Source organism: Puma concolor, chromosome B1, assembly GCF_028749965.1.
Source record: "Puma concolor isolate L17-30 chromosome B1, mPumCon1.1.hap2, whole genome shotgun sequence".
Taxonomy (NCBI): Eukaryota; Metazoa; Chordata; class Mammalia; order Carnivora; family Felidae; genus Puma; species Puma concolor.
Window position 1 is genome coordinate 174,885,179 of NC_141670.1, and position 14,138 is coordinate 174,899,316.

At 42.5% G+C, this 14,138-nt stretch overlaps 1 protein-coding gene across 7 annotated transcripts in view; it reads right to left on the reverse strand.

The window, feature by feature from the left end:
• The window catches only part of KLHL5 (kelch like family member 5), a 99,699-nt gene extending 85,816 nt beyond the window's left edge, over positions 1–13,883 (reverse strand). For 2 of the 7 annotated variants that reach the window (XM_086705218.1, XM_086705217.1), the window contains exons 1-2: positions 8,907–9,029; positions 4,130–4,227 (exon numbers count right to left, since the gene is read on the reverse strand). In XM_086705218.1, coding sequence (XP_086561344.1) covers positions 4,130–4,179 — 50 coding nt within the window. In that variant the 5' untranslated portion in view covers positions 4,180–4,227; positions 8,907–9,029. Of the gene's footprint in view, positions 1–4,118; positions 4,229–8,906; positions 9,032–11,410; positions 11,436–13,781 lie in introns of those variants that run through there. The other 5 variants (XM_086705222.1, XM_086705221.1, XM_086705219.1 and 2 more) reach the window with 5 other exon arrangements.
• Between the last annotated feature and the right edge of the window lie 255 nt (positions 13,884–14,138).

The window sequence follows — 14,138 nt, forward strand, 5'->3', positions numbered from 1 at the left end:
ACCCTCCCTCACCCCTACCCAGTCATTTTACAGTTTTCCAGCCTTCGTCAAATTTGATAGCCAATCTGTTAAGAACTCATTTATATTAAGATCTCCCAGAGCATTCAACTTAATTTTCAAAGAATGACTTTTTTCTTTACCCTCATTAATTAACATGTTTACAAATGTTTCATAATTATTAAAACAAGCATAACTGTTAAAAATGGGTTTGTGAATAAACACAACCAACTTTTGGTGAGTATCCAACTCAAGAGTTAAGCACAGAGTTGTGCGGAGTTGTGCCCTACTGTAGGGCATTCTATTTAGCCAAGAGTGTTTAATTGGCCCTGGGGATCAGTAAGTACAATTGACAGAGGGAAGAGGGTGCATTAGGTTAAAGCTATGAGTCAGTTCAGAGGTAGCTAGTTGAGGGTGCTTCTGTTATTTTCCCACATTATTACTTCTTAATGATAAGCCTAAGTGATATAGCAGAAAGCCTGAGTCAATAACTAAGCCACTCACCAGCTAGCTGTATAATTTAGGCAAATCACCTCTTTGGTTTTCAGTTTTGTGTGTGTGTACATGTGTGTGTTTCAGTTAAATCAGATTAGGTAAGTAACATATGCAAGTATTGAGTAAGGATCTAGATTTCTAATAGCAGCTACTATTTCCTAAGTGTGTAAGTGTGCGTGATAATATGTGAAGTACTGTACATTGAATGGGGCTTTAGTTGTCTCAAACACTCTGGCAAATAGGTCATTCCTTTCTCCCCTTACACAGGAGGACGCTGAAGTCAAGTGAGGTTATAAGATATGTGGGTAGCAGGGTTCAATGTGAATACAAAGACCAGATACTTTCAAATATGCCACATTGCTGCTTGCTTATGAAATATTCTCATCTGGAACTCATAACTACTTTGTGAGAAGGCAGAGTAGGTATTTCCCCCCATTGTCCAAATCAGGAAGCAGATTCAGAGTATAGTTGATTTGCAGGTTAGATATCAAGGAGTAGTAGAGTGGACTTAAATTCTTTACCAGTAAGACCTGACCAAACTAAAAGCAAATAAGGCACAAAAAGAGAAAAAAAACCAAACAGTCCTTAAAGAACGTATCACTTCTAATATAACAAAATACTGTTTACCATAATTGCAGTTAAATGCCAAAGTGGTCTTTAATTCCTGAAGCACAAGAGCCTCCCAGATTTCTCCCCACTCGACTCCTTCCCAGTTTCTGTCACAAATTCTTATAGGACAATATGTGGACCCACATTAATATATATATCAAAAGGGGGCGCCTGGGTGGCGCAGTCGGTTAAGCGTCCGACTTCAGCCAGGTCACGATCTCGCGGTCCGTGAGTTCGAGCCCCGCGTCGGGCTCTGGGCTGATGGCTCAGAGCCTGGAGCCTGTTTCTGATTCTGTGTCTCCCTCTCTCTCTGCCCCTCCCCCGTTCATGCTCTGTCTCTCTCTGTCCCAAAAATAAAATAAACGTTGAAAAAAAAAAAAAATAAAAAAAAAAAATATATATATATATCAAAAGTACCTTTTCATCTTTCAACTGCTTATTGGTACTAATAACTGGTAGTAAAGCAAGCAACATTCTAAAAATCAGTTAAATTAACATTATATGGTGTTTTTATCCCCACACTCATCTATAAAAGTTATCACAGTTGATACTATGAAGACCATAGTATAATTGTAGCAAAATATTTCCTTTTAAAAATAGCCCTTTAGGGTGAGCTCAGTTGGTTAAGCATCCAACTTTGACTCAGGTCATGATCTCATGGTTTGTGAGTTTGAGCCCCATGTCAGACTCTCTGCTGTCGCCACAGAGCCTGCTTTGGATACTCTGTCTCCCTTGCTTTCTGCCCCTCCCTGGCTCACTCTTTCTCTTTTAAAAAACAGTCCTTTAGGGGCATCTGGGTGGCTCAGTTGGTTGGGCACCTGACTTCGCCTCAGGTCATGATCTCACCGTTCTCATGAGTTTAGAGTTTGAGCCCCGAGTCAGGCTCTCTGCTGACAGCTCAGAGCCTGGAGCCTACCTCAGATTCTGTGTCTCCCTCTCTCTCTGCCCCTTCCCTGCTTGCACTCTGTCTCTGTCTCTCTCTCAAAAACAAACATTAAAAAAAATTTTTTTTTTAAATAGCCCTTTAACTTGATGACAGGTAGAAAAGATTTCCTTGCCACTCACTCTTGGATTTTATAAATTTAGGTATATATTTGCTGCAGCACAAGGATGAAAGCTATAATACTATAAAGGTAATGGCAAACCACCAATAAACTCCGGCTTGATCCTTCACGGTTGGCATGTGCTGAGACACCCAACTGTCTTATGTGCCATAAAAAGTAATAATCTGGATAACCATCATTTTGTCTTTTACTGACCTGAACCAAATTCAGCATTTCTATCTTCTATGTAGCTTTATGGTGATGGAGGGAAATAAAGTAATCAATCAGTACTCTCTAGACACAAATATAATAAAACAAAATTGGCTGGGTTCTGTGTATACATAATGAGCCAATCACAGATCCAGCTGATTCTGCTGCAGAACCAATCAGATTTTATAGATGGTATATTAGCTGGAACAGTGAAAGCTGGGTAAGGAAAGGGTAGTAAAGGGCAATGTAAGCAACAGAGAAAAACGTGAAGCACTGTTTCTCAGCTGCTTGTAATTAGAAATAGTTAATCAATACAAATGTTACACCAGTTCACCATTATAAAGAAACTCCCTGGCTTGCCCTACAACTAGACCTTAAAAAGAAGCCACCAATTCATTCTATTATTCTCGAATTCAATCATTCTGTAATTCAGTTCCAGCAAAAAGCAAAATGAGTTATGTAAGTGAGTCAAATGGCAAGCAGTGGAGACCAGTGGAGGCTAGAATTATTCTTAACAACATTGCTAGGAGGCAGTTCAGAACAGTCCTCCCCAACTCCCCATCTCTGTGGGGCAGGGGGGTAGGACAAATTGGTTCAGGCCCTTCCAAAGCACCATGCTGAATCTGTCCACCAATTCTAAACGACTATGGAGCAGGAGAATTGGGTATTTCTTCTTTCTACTTATCAGAGAACTATCGCCCCAAAGACAGGTATATATTAAGAAAAAGTGAACCAACCAGACTCAAGTCTAAATTTCCTCATCTACTTTCCATACTATAGGCAAAGTAACCTCCCAAAATCTAATTCTTGAACATCTTACTTTTACTTAAAACTTGTTCTCGATCACCTACAAGAACAATAAAAGCCAAGATCTTTACGATGGAAACCAGTGTTTCTAACAATCTAGTAGTTCTTGCTACCTTTCCAGCCTTACCTTCCTCTCAACCTCTCTTCCTATTTCACACTTTTTCTGTCATAAGAGCTAAAACACACTACATCAAAGGAAGCTAAATGAGTATTATTGCAATATTTCCCAAATGAAAAGGACTATGGAAGATACTGCAGATAATTCAAGTGTGAGTGGAGTTAAATTTTTTTCCCTTCTCCATTTAGCCTTCAGTTAACTCTCTTAGCTCTGTTCCCTGGTGATCTGATAAACACAGGTATGCCAACTGTGCCACTAGGCAACACTGCTTATAGTAAAAATGATGAGTAAATTTGCACCTGAACTCAGAGGAACTACAAATAAACTATAAATACCTCACAGGTAGCCATAGCTTTGACCTCCCTGAGTGTGACAGCTCTTGTAATTGGCGTATCCCTCATGGGGACCCTGGAAACTAAGTCTATGGAGTGGTGTGGCACATCGTTTCCTGTGAGACCCGAGATGTTTAAAACCAAGGCAGCCACCTACGTCCACCTGTTGCGAGCTTTCTCTCCTTCAGCTTTCACTTGGAGCAGGGACTCCCAGATGGCTACGGGAACTGCTTACATGGACTGCTGTGAGGATCACAACCACGGGTGAGGGACACTGGATGCTGTCTTGCTTGAAAGCTGTGGTTCCTGTCTGATGTCCTTCTAAGTAAACACACCTACGGTAGATTTCTGACTGTTCAGCTGAACCTAAAAAGACCCATACACTTGCACGGCAGTAAAAGGACGTCTCAGAATGACACTGCAGATGTTTTACAATCGGTACCCCAGCCCCACCCCTCTGTCTGTTCTTTTAGACTCACATATATCCCTGACAAATAAAATACACACCTTGTACTCACCTTTCTTTGTTGTTATTCCTTTTCTGGGGAGCCCATCTTCCAGGTAACATATCCTACCTCCCCACAGTCCATTCCTTCAGCCATCTGCTGAGGTGAAGCTATGGATACTTGCAACCAGAAAGAAAGGAGATATTGCATAGGTAAAGAATGCAAGGAAACTTTGCTGAAAGGCTAACTGTATACACAGAAAAGAATGGAAATTTATTAAGAATAAAAAATAGGCGAAATTGGTGGAGAGATATGGCAATAGCATGTTAAAGTGTAAAATGTCCAGATAGAGTGTCTAGACCAGTTGAAGAAAGAGCAGAGTAAGGCAGTATATCAAATGCGGCCCCTCCTTCTGCATTATTAGCCACGGGGAGAAGCCAGGGAGCCCTGGATCAGCATCAAAGGCAGGGGACTTTAAGAGTTAGGCAATTTGGTAATCTGTAACTTGGGAGAGGGAGAAGGGGTGGAGGGAAGGATAACAAAGGAGATGGTTTACCAGTAGTTCAGGGAGGGAATAGTGTTGCTATAAGTCAGCTCCACCTCTATCTTCTTAACCTGATTATCCTAATCAGCCTGTCCCCGTGGAATCTGTAAGCTGATTGTTAATTGTATAGCAGAATTTTCAATGGTATTACAGCTTTCTTTAATCCCAAACTATTCAGATCTGTCTCCTCTATTACAGGTTGCCAAATACCCTAACTTGTTATACTTTAGGGCCAACTCCATTATTTCCAAACTCTGAGAGTGGTTAACTTGAGAACTAACCAACATGTAGCACTTAGAAAAAAATTTAGTTCTTCTAGACTTGCTAAGGGCTCTAGTTAGTCTCCTTTCAGTGTGTGAATTCTTAAAGTTAAAACACCCAGTATTCAAAAGCAAAATAAAGAAAACCAGTCAACAGAACGAGGAATGAAGTATACGTGCAGAGACACTAGCAAGGTATCCTGGAGACCTGGAGGGGAAACAGCCCCAGCTCCTAACTTGCTGTTGTTGATGTCAGTTGCCTCTGAGACTGCTGCACTCCCTGCTCTTGGACTCTGTGACATAAAGCTATATCCTTCTTTTAACAAAACACTGTTTTTGCTCAAGCTATTTTGTCGCCAAAAATTCCCTAAAACCAAAAACAGTGGTTGGGGCAAAGTATACAGAATCAGGTTTTATCATATGGAAAGATTCTACTGATGAATCTATTGATGAGAAGGAGAGAGAGAACTCAATTAGTGCTATTTCATTTGGGGTTGTAAATTTCCCATTCATCTTTTTATTCTCACAGGAGCTAACATAGTGCCTTATACACACCACATTTAACACATTTAAATATTTTTTGAATGAACATATAATTAAAAAACAATGAATCTACTTGGTCAAAATAGTATGTCTAATTATGGAGTTTTTCAAAAGCATTTCATTTCCAATTAATAAAAAATATTCTTTGCAATTCTCATTAGCATAATTCTATGATTAAACACACATGCTTTTACCCACACCAAAAAAAAAAAAAATGCTGTTTTCTAAGCTCTAAATGCTGAAAAGCATATTTTGGATTTCATTTCTCTGGATTTTATGTTAACTCATAGGACTATAAAGCCTGCATAGCGTAGTCATTAAGACTGTCTGCAGAATATTCCAGTTCTCCTCCTGCTGGGCACATGATAGAATTGCATTTCTCAACCTCCTTGAAGTTGGGTGTAGCCACATGACTTGTTGGGCCAATAAAATGGCAGCAGAAGTTATATGTGTCACTTCCAGGTAGAAGCCTTCAAGAGCCAATGTGCAATTCATCACCTCCTTTTCCCTGCCCTAGCAATTGTGGAAGCATGTGTTGGGATGGAGCCTCTGATAAACTGGGGCTCCAAATGACCGCCTGTAACAGAGTTCTGCTGACCCTAATTGGATATGCCCTGTGACTAAGAAACAAACCTTTTTCTAAACCAGGAAGATGTGAGGGTCTTATGTTACAACAGCAAAATTTACCTGATATATTCACCAGACACCTCTCTCAAAAGTGGAATGAAAGCAATGAATAGCTCCAGCCTTCAATCTGTCTTCAGAATAGTAACATTTTGTATAGCATTGCATCATTTATAGAATACTTTCTTATAGAAGTGTACCTCATTATCCAAACTCTCAAAATCCAAACACAGGAACTGAATGAAGTCAGATACATTTTTGGACCAATCCCCCATTCTCTAAACCCTCACTACCTGCTATCTGAAATTCAGGAACCAGATACATTTAGATGAGGTGATACTCCTTGCCTTTCAAACTCTTGCCACCTGGACTCAGGAATGGAAAAAATTTAGCCAGTAAAGGATTCTTGATACATTATTTTATTTGTACCCTTAAAACTGTTTTTCTATTACATTACCTATGAGACCCTCAACATCTATTGAATGAACTGTGTGCTGTCATCATTCTAATTTTACAAACAAGGGAAAAGAGTCAGGGAGGTTCATAAACTTGCTGGGAATAACCTAACACTTTAGTGGCACAATCCCAGACTTTCTGGCTTCAAATCCCTTGCTCTTTTCACTAGGTACCAAGCTTCCTAAGGTCTCTTACAGCTGTAAAATTCCAAGATTTGATACTAAATTAACAGTATCAAAAGTGTGATTTAAAAAAAATGTCAATGGCATATTTACAGCCAAAAATAATTAAAGTCATTCTTTAAGCAATTCTACTTGCCTGAACCTAGTCTAATTCAGTATCCTGAAGCACAGGACAGGAAGAAATCCTAGAGATCATTACTTGCAGAACTATGAGGCACTATGAAAGAATTTAGGGGGAATTAGACTTTTCCTTTGACATACAGTATATTTAAAATGCTGACTTAAAAAAAAAATGCTTTTAGATGATCTTCACTTTGGTTCTTACCAAATTGGCTAACCTCAAACTCTTTGCTCTCCCAATTTTTATAAAGCCTCTGTTTAAAGAAATACTCCTGAAGAATTGCCTGTCTGTCCATTTCTATAGGTTCAGTGGTTCTCAACAAATGAATTTGGAAAAGGTCACAACATATATTCCCCTTTAAAAGGGTTATCTTTAACATTAGCCAAGAAGTTGAGTAAAAAACTGCTGAAATTTGACTAACCCAGTGATTTCAAAGTTATTTGACTTCAGACTCTTACTTCAAAGAAATAAACTACTGATTTCTCATTTCCTGGAACAGAGTTTGGGAAATACTGTTCTAGGTAATTCTAAGTGTTATGAATGGTTCAAGTTAAGCCTTTAGGCAACTTATCTTTAGAGTTTTATTACTGTCCTTCATTGAAGAACACTGTCTAAGATTCATTATTTTGCGTAGGAATATTTTAAAGATACTGCCAACCTTACCATGCCATCTCCCTTTTTATTAGGGCCCATGAGAGAATGTTTCTTCTGAGGCCTCATCACCAGAAAATATCCTGCTTAGGCAGAACTGATCTGTTTTTATCTTGTAATTAGAAACACACTGAAACTTACTGTCCCCCTCCCCCCGCCTTTTTTTTTTTTTTTTTTTTGCTAGCTGCTATGAAGCCCAGAGCCAAAACTGTGACTCACTTTTAGTACAGGGTCTTACAGTATGCACTTGGTATTATCTTTTTCCTTGACTTGGTATTATTTTTCTTGCTCTGCCTCAATTTTCTCATTTAGTTTTGTTTTATCCTTTTGTACCACATGGAGACTAAGGGGCTTCAAATCATTTTTGGAACTCTATATTGTATATATTAAGTCCTGCCTTACTAGTTTCATGTTGATTTTTCCCTACCTGCCCCATTACCTGAAAATATCAGTGTATTCACCTTTGTGTAAAAGTATTCATAGTGACGACAAACCAATAGAACATACACATTCACTATACAGGCAAATCCGCAAATGCTTAAAACCTGAAAAAAGAGTTACTATTGCTCTTTTAGCGGTCTAATAATCAAATCGAGTCATTAAACTGTTTTCTAAACGGAAGGAGAATTACCATTTATTGGGTACCAGTAACTGCTAGGCACTTAATCTACAACCATTTCATTTCAGTGTATTTGCATATACACTGTCTCTGAAAGGACAAATTAGAAACTGGTAAAATTGGTGGGCTGCAGGGCGGGGGGGAGGGGGCGGGGAGAGAATTTGTACAGATCCCTCTTGTACCTTGTGAATTTTGTGAATACATCAACTATTCCAAAATGTTTTTTTTTTTAAATCAAATGGGACTTTAGGAAAGGCGGCAGTAAGGCTTTACTCTCTGCTACCGCAAACTTTTTTCCTCGTCAGCTTTGGATCCCCGAGTATGTCACTGAAATGCCCAACGGAGTTTCCAGGAGGCACGCCAGCTTTTACTGAAATAAAGTCCCTTTCTGATTCTCCACGCTCCGGGATGAGGCAATTACTTAAAATGAAAACTGAGATTGTGATAGCCTGCGGATAACAGTGAAAAAAAAAAAAAAATCCGAAATGGTTTCCAGTTGGTTTTATTAGTGGAAGAGTGCCGGGAAGAAGCCGCGCAGTCCTGCCTCGGCCGGCGGGCCGGCCGCACCACCGCGTGCAGAACTTCGCCCAAGTCGGAGCGCGGCCCACACGCAGCTCCGGGCCCCCCGCTGCGCGGCGGGGAGGCCGGGCCGGGGTTCGAGCCCCGGGCGCGGCTGGGGCAGGGCCCCGCTCGGCCCACCCCTCCGCTCGGAGGTGCCCCGGAGGGCCCCGCGGGACCCCGGCCACCACGGCCCGGAGGGAGGGTCGCGTGGGGGCGGGGAGCGGGCCTCCATGCGCGACCAGCCCGCCGCGGCCCCCTCCCCGACGCCGAGCAGGAAGGAGCACTTACCGCGTCGGGCTCCGGAGGCGGCCGGGGGTCACGGCGGGGCGAGGCAGCCAGGAGTGAGGCAGAGGGCAGGCGGGGGGCGGGGGGCAGCGGGCCGGGGAAAGGGATGCTCGGCCCCACGGGCGTCCCCAACCTCTCCCCGGCAGCCTCACCCCCGGTGCCGGCCGGCCCGGAGCCGGCCACTCCCCCTCCGTCAGGCTGCGCTAGGCCGAGGAGGCACGAACTCGTCGGGCAGCCCTGGAGGGGGCGGGCGAGCGGGCGAGCAAGCGGGCGAGCGGGCGGGGGTCGGACCGGCTCGCCCGTCAGACCCGGCGCAGCGCGAGCGGCTGCCAGCCCCGCCCCCTGCCGCCAGGCCCCGCCCCCTCCGCGCGGGGCCGCGAGCCCTGGGGGACAGCCGCTGCCGCCGCCGCTGCGGGCTTGGCGGTTTCTCTTTCCCTCCACCCCCAGCGCGGCGCGCGCGGACGGCTTGGGCCGAGGAGGGAGGAGGTGGAAGGAGGTGGAGGGAGAGGGAGAGGGAGACCGAGGAGGATGCGAAGGAAGGGCGAGGCGCGGGCTCTGGCGACGGGAGCTCTTGGGGGAGGGGAGCGATGGGGGAAGGGGCGGAGGAGGGACGCCGGGCTGGGCGGGGCTCTGGGGGAGTGGGCGGGGCGCGACGGACCTGACAAAAAATTCCGGTTGTTCCCGCCCCTTGAAGCTGGGATGAGGGGAATTCCTGGGGCTGGAAGTTTAGGAAGAGGCCCCTCTTCAGAGCAAGAAGAGAGCGGGCCTGTGGATTTTGATTCCTTGGAGAACAGGACTGTATTGTCCTAGAGTTTTGGGGGAACTCACCAAGAGTCGCCTCTCGTCTCCATGTCCTGTAACTCTTCCCTTTGCAACAACCTGATAATTATTGTGCCCCAGGCAGTGGGTTTGTGGCACAGCAATTATGATCCTCAACTCTGTCACCGTAATCCTTGTTTTCCAACGGTGGGATAATAGGAATTCAACAAAAGTAGGTTTTTTATTCATACCTGTAGGCAACGTATGTTAAGCAACAACTATACGCTAGGTGATGAGAATACCAAGAACTAATTTATTCGGCGCCTATATGCCAAACACAAATCTAAAGGACTTTGCATATATCAGCTCATAATCAGTCGGACAAAACAGCTAAGGTGTCTGTTCTCCGTGGAGTTCTTGGGGGAATAAAGGAGGGAGGGAGTTTTCTTCTTTTGTCTCCGAGTGACGTGTAAAAGAAATGCTCACCTGCTTTTAGTTCTCAAAGTAATGCACATGTTCATTATTTGCAGATTCAGTGTTAGCTACTTTGAGCTAGCTATATGCCGGCCTGAGGACTGAATGCGTTCATGTGTTATTTCTCCCCCACAAAATGACATTTCCTTAGGAGGTCTTCAGTATATCTCCACAATAAAAATCCAGTGCAAGCAAGTGGCCCAGAAAACTGATGGATCAAATCATTAGCAGGACAACATAGCCCTAATATGATAGGGCCTGGGATGGCTGGCTGATTTATTTTGTACCCTCCCTCTTGGGGAAATGGTTAAGGAAAAGCACCATAGTGTAAAACAATGAAGCATTGACATGGACTGTTAGTTCAAAAGGAAGCGGATGGCCCTATTTAAAACTGTTACAGTCAGGAAAGGTACATCACAAAAGCTACCAGTGAGGGCTCCAATCACAAAGCTCAGGATATATATATATATATATATATATATATATATATATATATATATAAATCAGAGCCATGTGTTTGTGACTTCCACCCCTTCCCATTCCTTTGCAACCATACCCACATGCACAAACAAAAATTATTTCAGTAGTATTGTGTTTGTTTTATTTGAGAGAGAGAGAAGGTGCGCACGCATGCACGCATGAGCGAGCAGGGGAGAGGGATAGAGCGAGAGGGAAAGAGAGAATCTTAAGCAGGCTCCACACCCATAACCAAGATGGATGCTGAACTCCATCCCATAACCCTGGGATCATGACCTGAGCCAAGATCAAGAGTTGGATGCTCAACCAACTGAGCCACCCAGGCACCCAAGTAGCATTGTTTTTAAGTACACAAGTTGTGTAAACTTTGGGCCTGAATTTTTGGGATTTGGTACTATTTTTCAGCCCCCATTTGATTTTTTTTCAGTGTTAACATTTGTGCAAGTAACAGCAAATGACATTCTTCTCATAGTTTTTTTTCCCCCTCTCATTTGTTGTTCAGTTTTGGAATTTTAATTCAGTCTTTCTCATTTGGGTTTATAGTGAGAAAGACTAGAAAAGCATTGCAATCAAATCACATTGCAATTGCGGTAAAAATTAATCCTAATTTAAGACATAGGAATTCCCATAAATCCTTTCCTTTTTTTCATGTCAAATATATTTTTTCATCTCAAAATCTATTCTCTTTGATTTACTCACCTGTATTTTCAGTTTATCTGCTCTACCACTCCAGTAAAAGCAAATTAAATAAAACATTCCTCATGGTTTCGCACCCCGCTGCTGGCCTCAGCTCCTACCTTGCTTGTTCTCAGGCTGTTCCCCACACTGGACTCCTTCTCTTCTGCCAACACATCAAGCACTTGCCAGTGAAGCTTTTACATGTCCCTTTGTCTGGATGGCTTTTAGCTAATCACGTGACTGTCTCCCTTTTCCTTCATGTCACTTTTCCTGACTACCCTATGTAAACCTGCAAACTGTGCCTCCCCCCTCTCTCTAGCTCCTCATTTCTCAGCACTTAGTACACGTGACATATATCTCTATTCCCACTAGAATGTGAACTCTGTGAGAACAGAATCTTGTCTGTTTGGTTCAATATACATCTCCAGTGTCTCTTACTTATGGAGTCTGTCACATAGTAGATACTCAGCAATTTTTTTTCATTAATATCTATTCATCATTTATTCTGGGTTTGTTCAATTAGCAGATAGCTGTTACTCCTCAGTAAATATTTTTGAATGAATGAATGAATGACTTCAGGTGAGAAAGATAGTGTGTATTCCTTTTTGTAATGGTCACAGGACTTTCATGCAATTTGCCTTACAACTGACTCATAGGACTTAGATGTATTAATAAGGTCTAAAATAAATAAGTATCACCCTAGTTAAAATTAGTATTTGAAATAGCTGTTTTTAATCTCCTATTCTGGCAATATACTAAGAAACAGGATTTGAAAAAGCATTCACAGCTAAGAACTTATGCTGAGATTTTACACCATGGCCCATAAATAGGTCTATGGTATCAGAGAATAATGATGGATTAATAAATCCTGTCAAAGTCTTAATATTTTTCCATGAGATTAAATAATATAGCACTGATCAGAAGTGGAATAATTAGACCTAAAATTTGATTAATGATAACTTGATAGATGGTATTAATACTCCTTTGTCAGTGCTGTAATAATTTTAATTGATAATCATGATGGTGAAGTTAACACTGTCTTAATTTGGTTAAAGCATAGTACTGATAGGGACGTTTGGGTGCCTGCGTCAGTTAAGGGTCTGACTTCAGCTCAGATCATGATCTCACAGTTCCATTCGTGAGTTGGAGCCTTGCGTCAGCTCTGAGCGGATGGTACAGGGCCTGCTTGGGATTCTCCCTCTCTCTTCTTTCTCTGCCCCTTCCCTACTTGAGCTTTCTCTCTCTCTCAAAATAAATAAAAACTTAAAAATAAAAGTTTAGTACTGATAGCAAACAGAACTTATCCTAGTGTGTAGACACTTTTAATAAAGAAATGATGTGACTTTTCATTCTCTGCCCTGATTACCAGTTTGGGTGAGTGGGTGGGGGGATTAAAGTCTTAAATATCATTATATACAGTATCTGTGTTCAAAATCTGGATCCTGGTAATGGGATGTCTTTTAGAGGATTTAGAATTTTTTCAGCAGTACTGCTGCTATCCATGTTTTGGCATGAAACAGCCTCCTATTAAAATACAGAGCTTATTTATTTTTTTAAGTTATTTATTTTGAGAGAAGGGAGGGGCAGAGAGAGACAGGGAGACAGAGAATCCCAAGTAGGGTCTGCCAGCACTGAGCCTGATGTGAGGCTCAAACTCATGAACTTCAAGATCATGACCTGAGCAAAATACGGAGCTTTATTATTATTATTATCATTATTATTATTTTTGGGAGATAGAGAGGCCGCAAATGAACAAGGGGCAGAGGGAGAGAGAGGGAGAGAGGGAGAGAAGTGGGGCTCACCCAAAGTGGGGCTCATGCTCCTCCGATGTGGGACTTGAACTTGCAAACTGTGAGATCATGAACTGAGCCCAAGTCAGATGCTTAATGGCTGAGCCACCCAGGTGCCCAAAATACAGAGCTTCAAAAGGCAGAAGCAGATCATACCCCTGGAAGGAGAATCTCCATGTTGACAGAGACAGGTGGCCAAGTAAACCCAACTCAAACTTTGTCCTCTTGAAGTTCACCTCAAATTTTTACTCTGATTTCTCTTGATTTCCCAGAGTAATTTAATCCCCTTTTAACTTGGTTTAAATTCAAGAAAGGCGGGGGCAGGGAACAAAAGAAAGAAAAGGGGGGAAAAAAGCTTCCTTGGCTTCTTTTACCACAACCAAACCCATCTAGAATTTTCACAATGAACTTTCCTAAAATCTAAAGGAGAATAAAAATGAAATTGTTATGGAAAATGTAAACAACATATATAACTCCACTCATTATCAAGTGACTCTTTCACAGTTTGCATTCTTCTAAGAACATCTGTTTCCAAAAGGCAGGTGTAAATTTGCAGACAATCTCTGTAGTTTCCTCCCCTCTTGGCTCCCTTTCTTTCTCCACATGGTAGGTCACTTTTCTGTCTTTTGCATGGGAGCCATCAAGCCTGTCCCAATTACAGCCAAGGCTAAAAGGCTCACTTATACTGTTCAATTCCTACCTGTGGCTCAGAAGGATACAGCATGGTCCCAGTTCAATCACAAAAGTTGGGGGCTTACACCACCTATAAGCTCCTTCTTCAGGTGGGACTCTTCTTACACACAGAGGGAAGGTCACTCCAGCCCCCTGTCAGGCCACCTCCCTCCATTCCCCAGAACTGCTCTCACAGTGCTGGGGACATGGGGAAGGAATGTGCATTCTCTCATGCACATATTTCCATCCACCCATACGTAAGTAGCCCTCCTACAATCAATCAGGCCACATTCTCTGACTGGAAAAAAGGTTTTTGTAAAACAACTTTAAACACTTCCTGCCAGTCCCCTCAACCTAAAACACAAACCTGATTCTGTTCATTCCC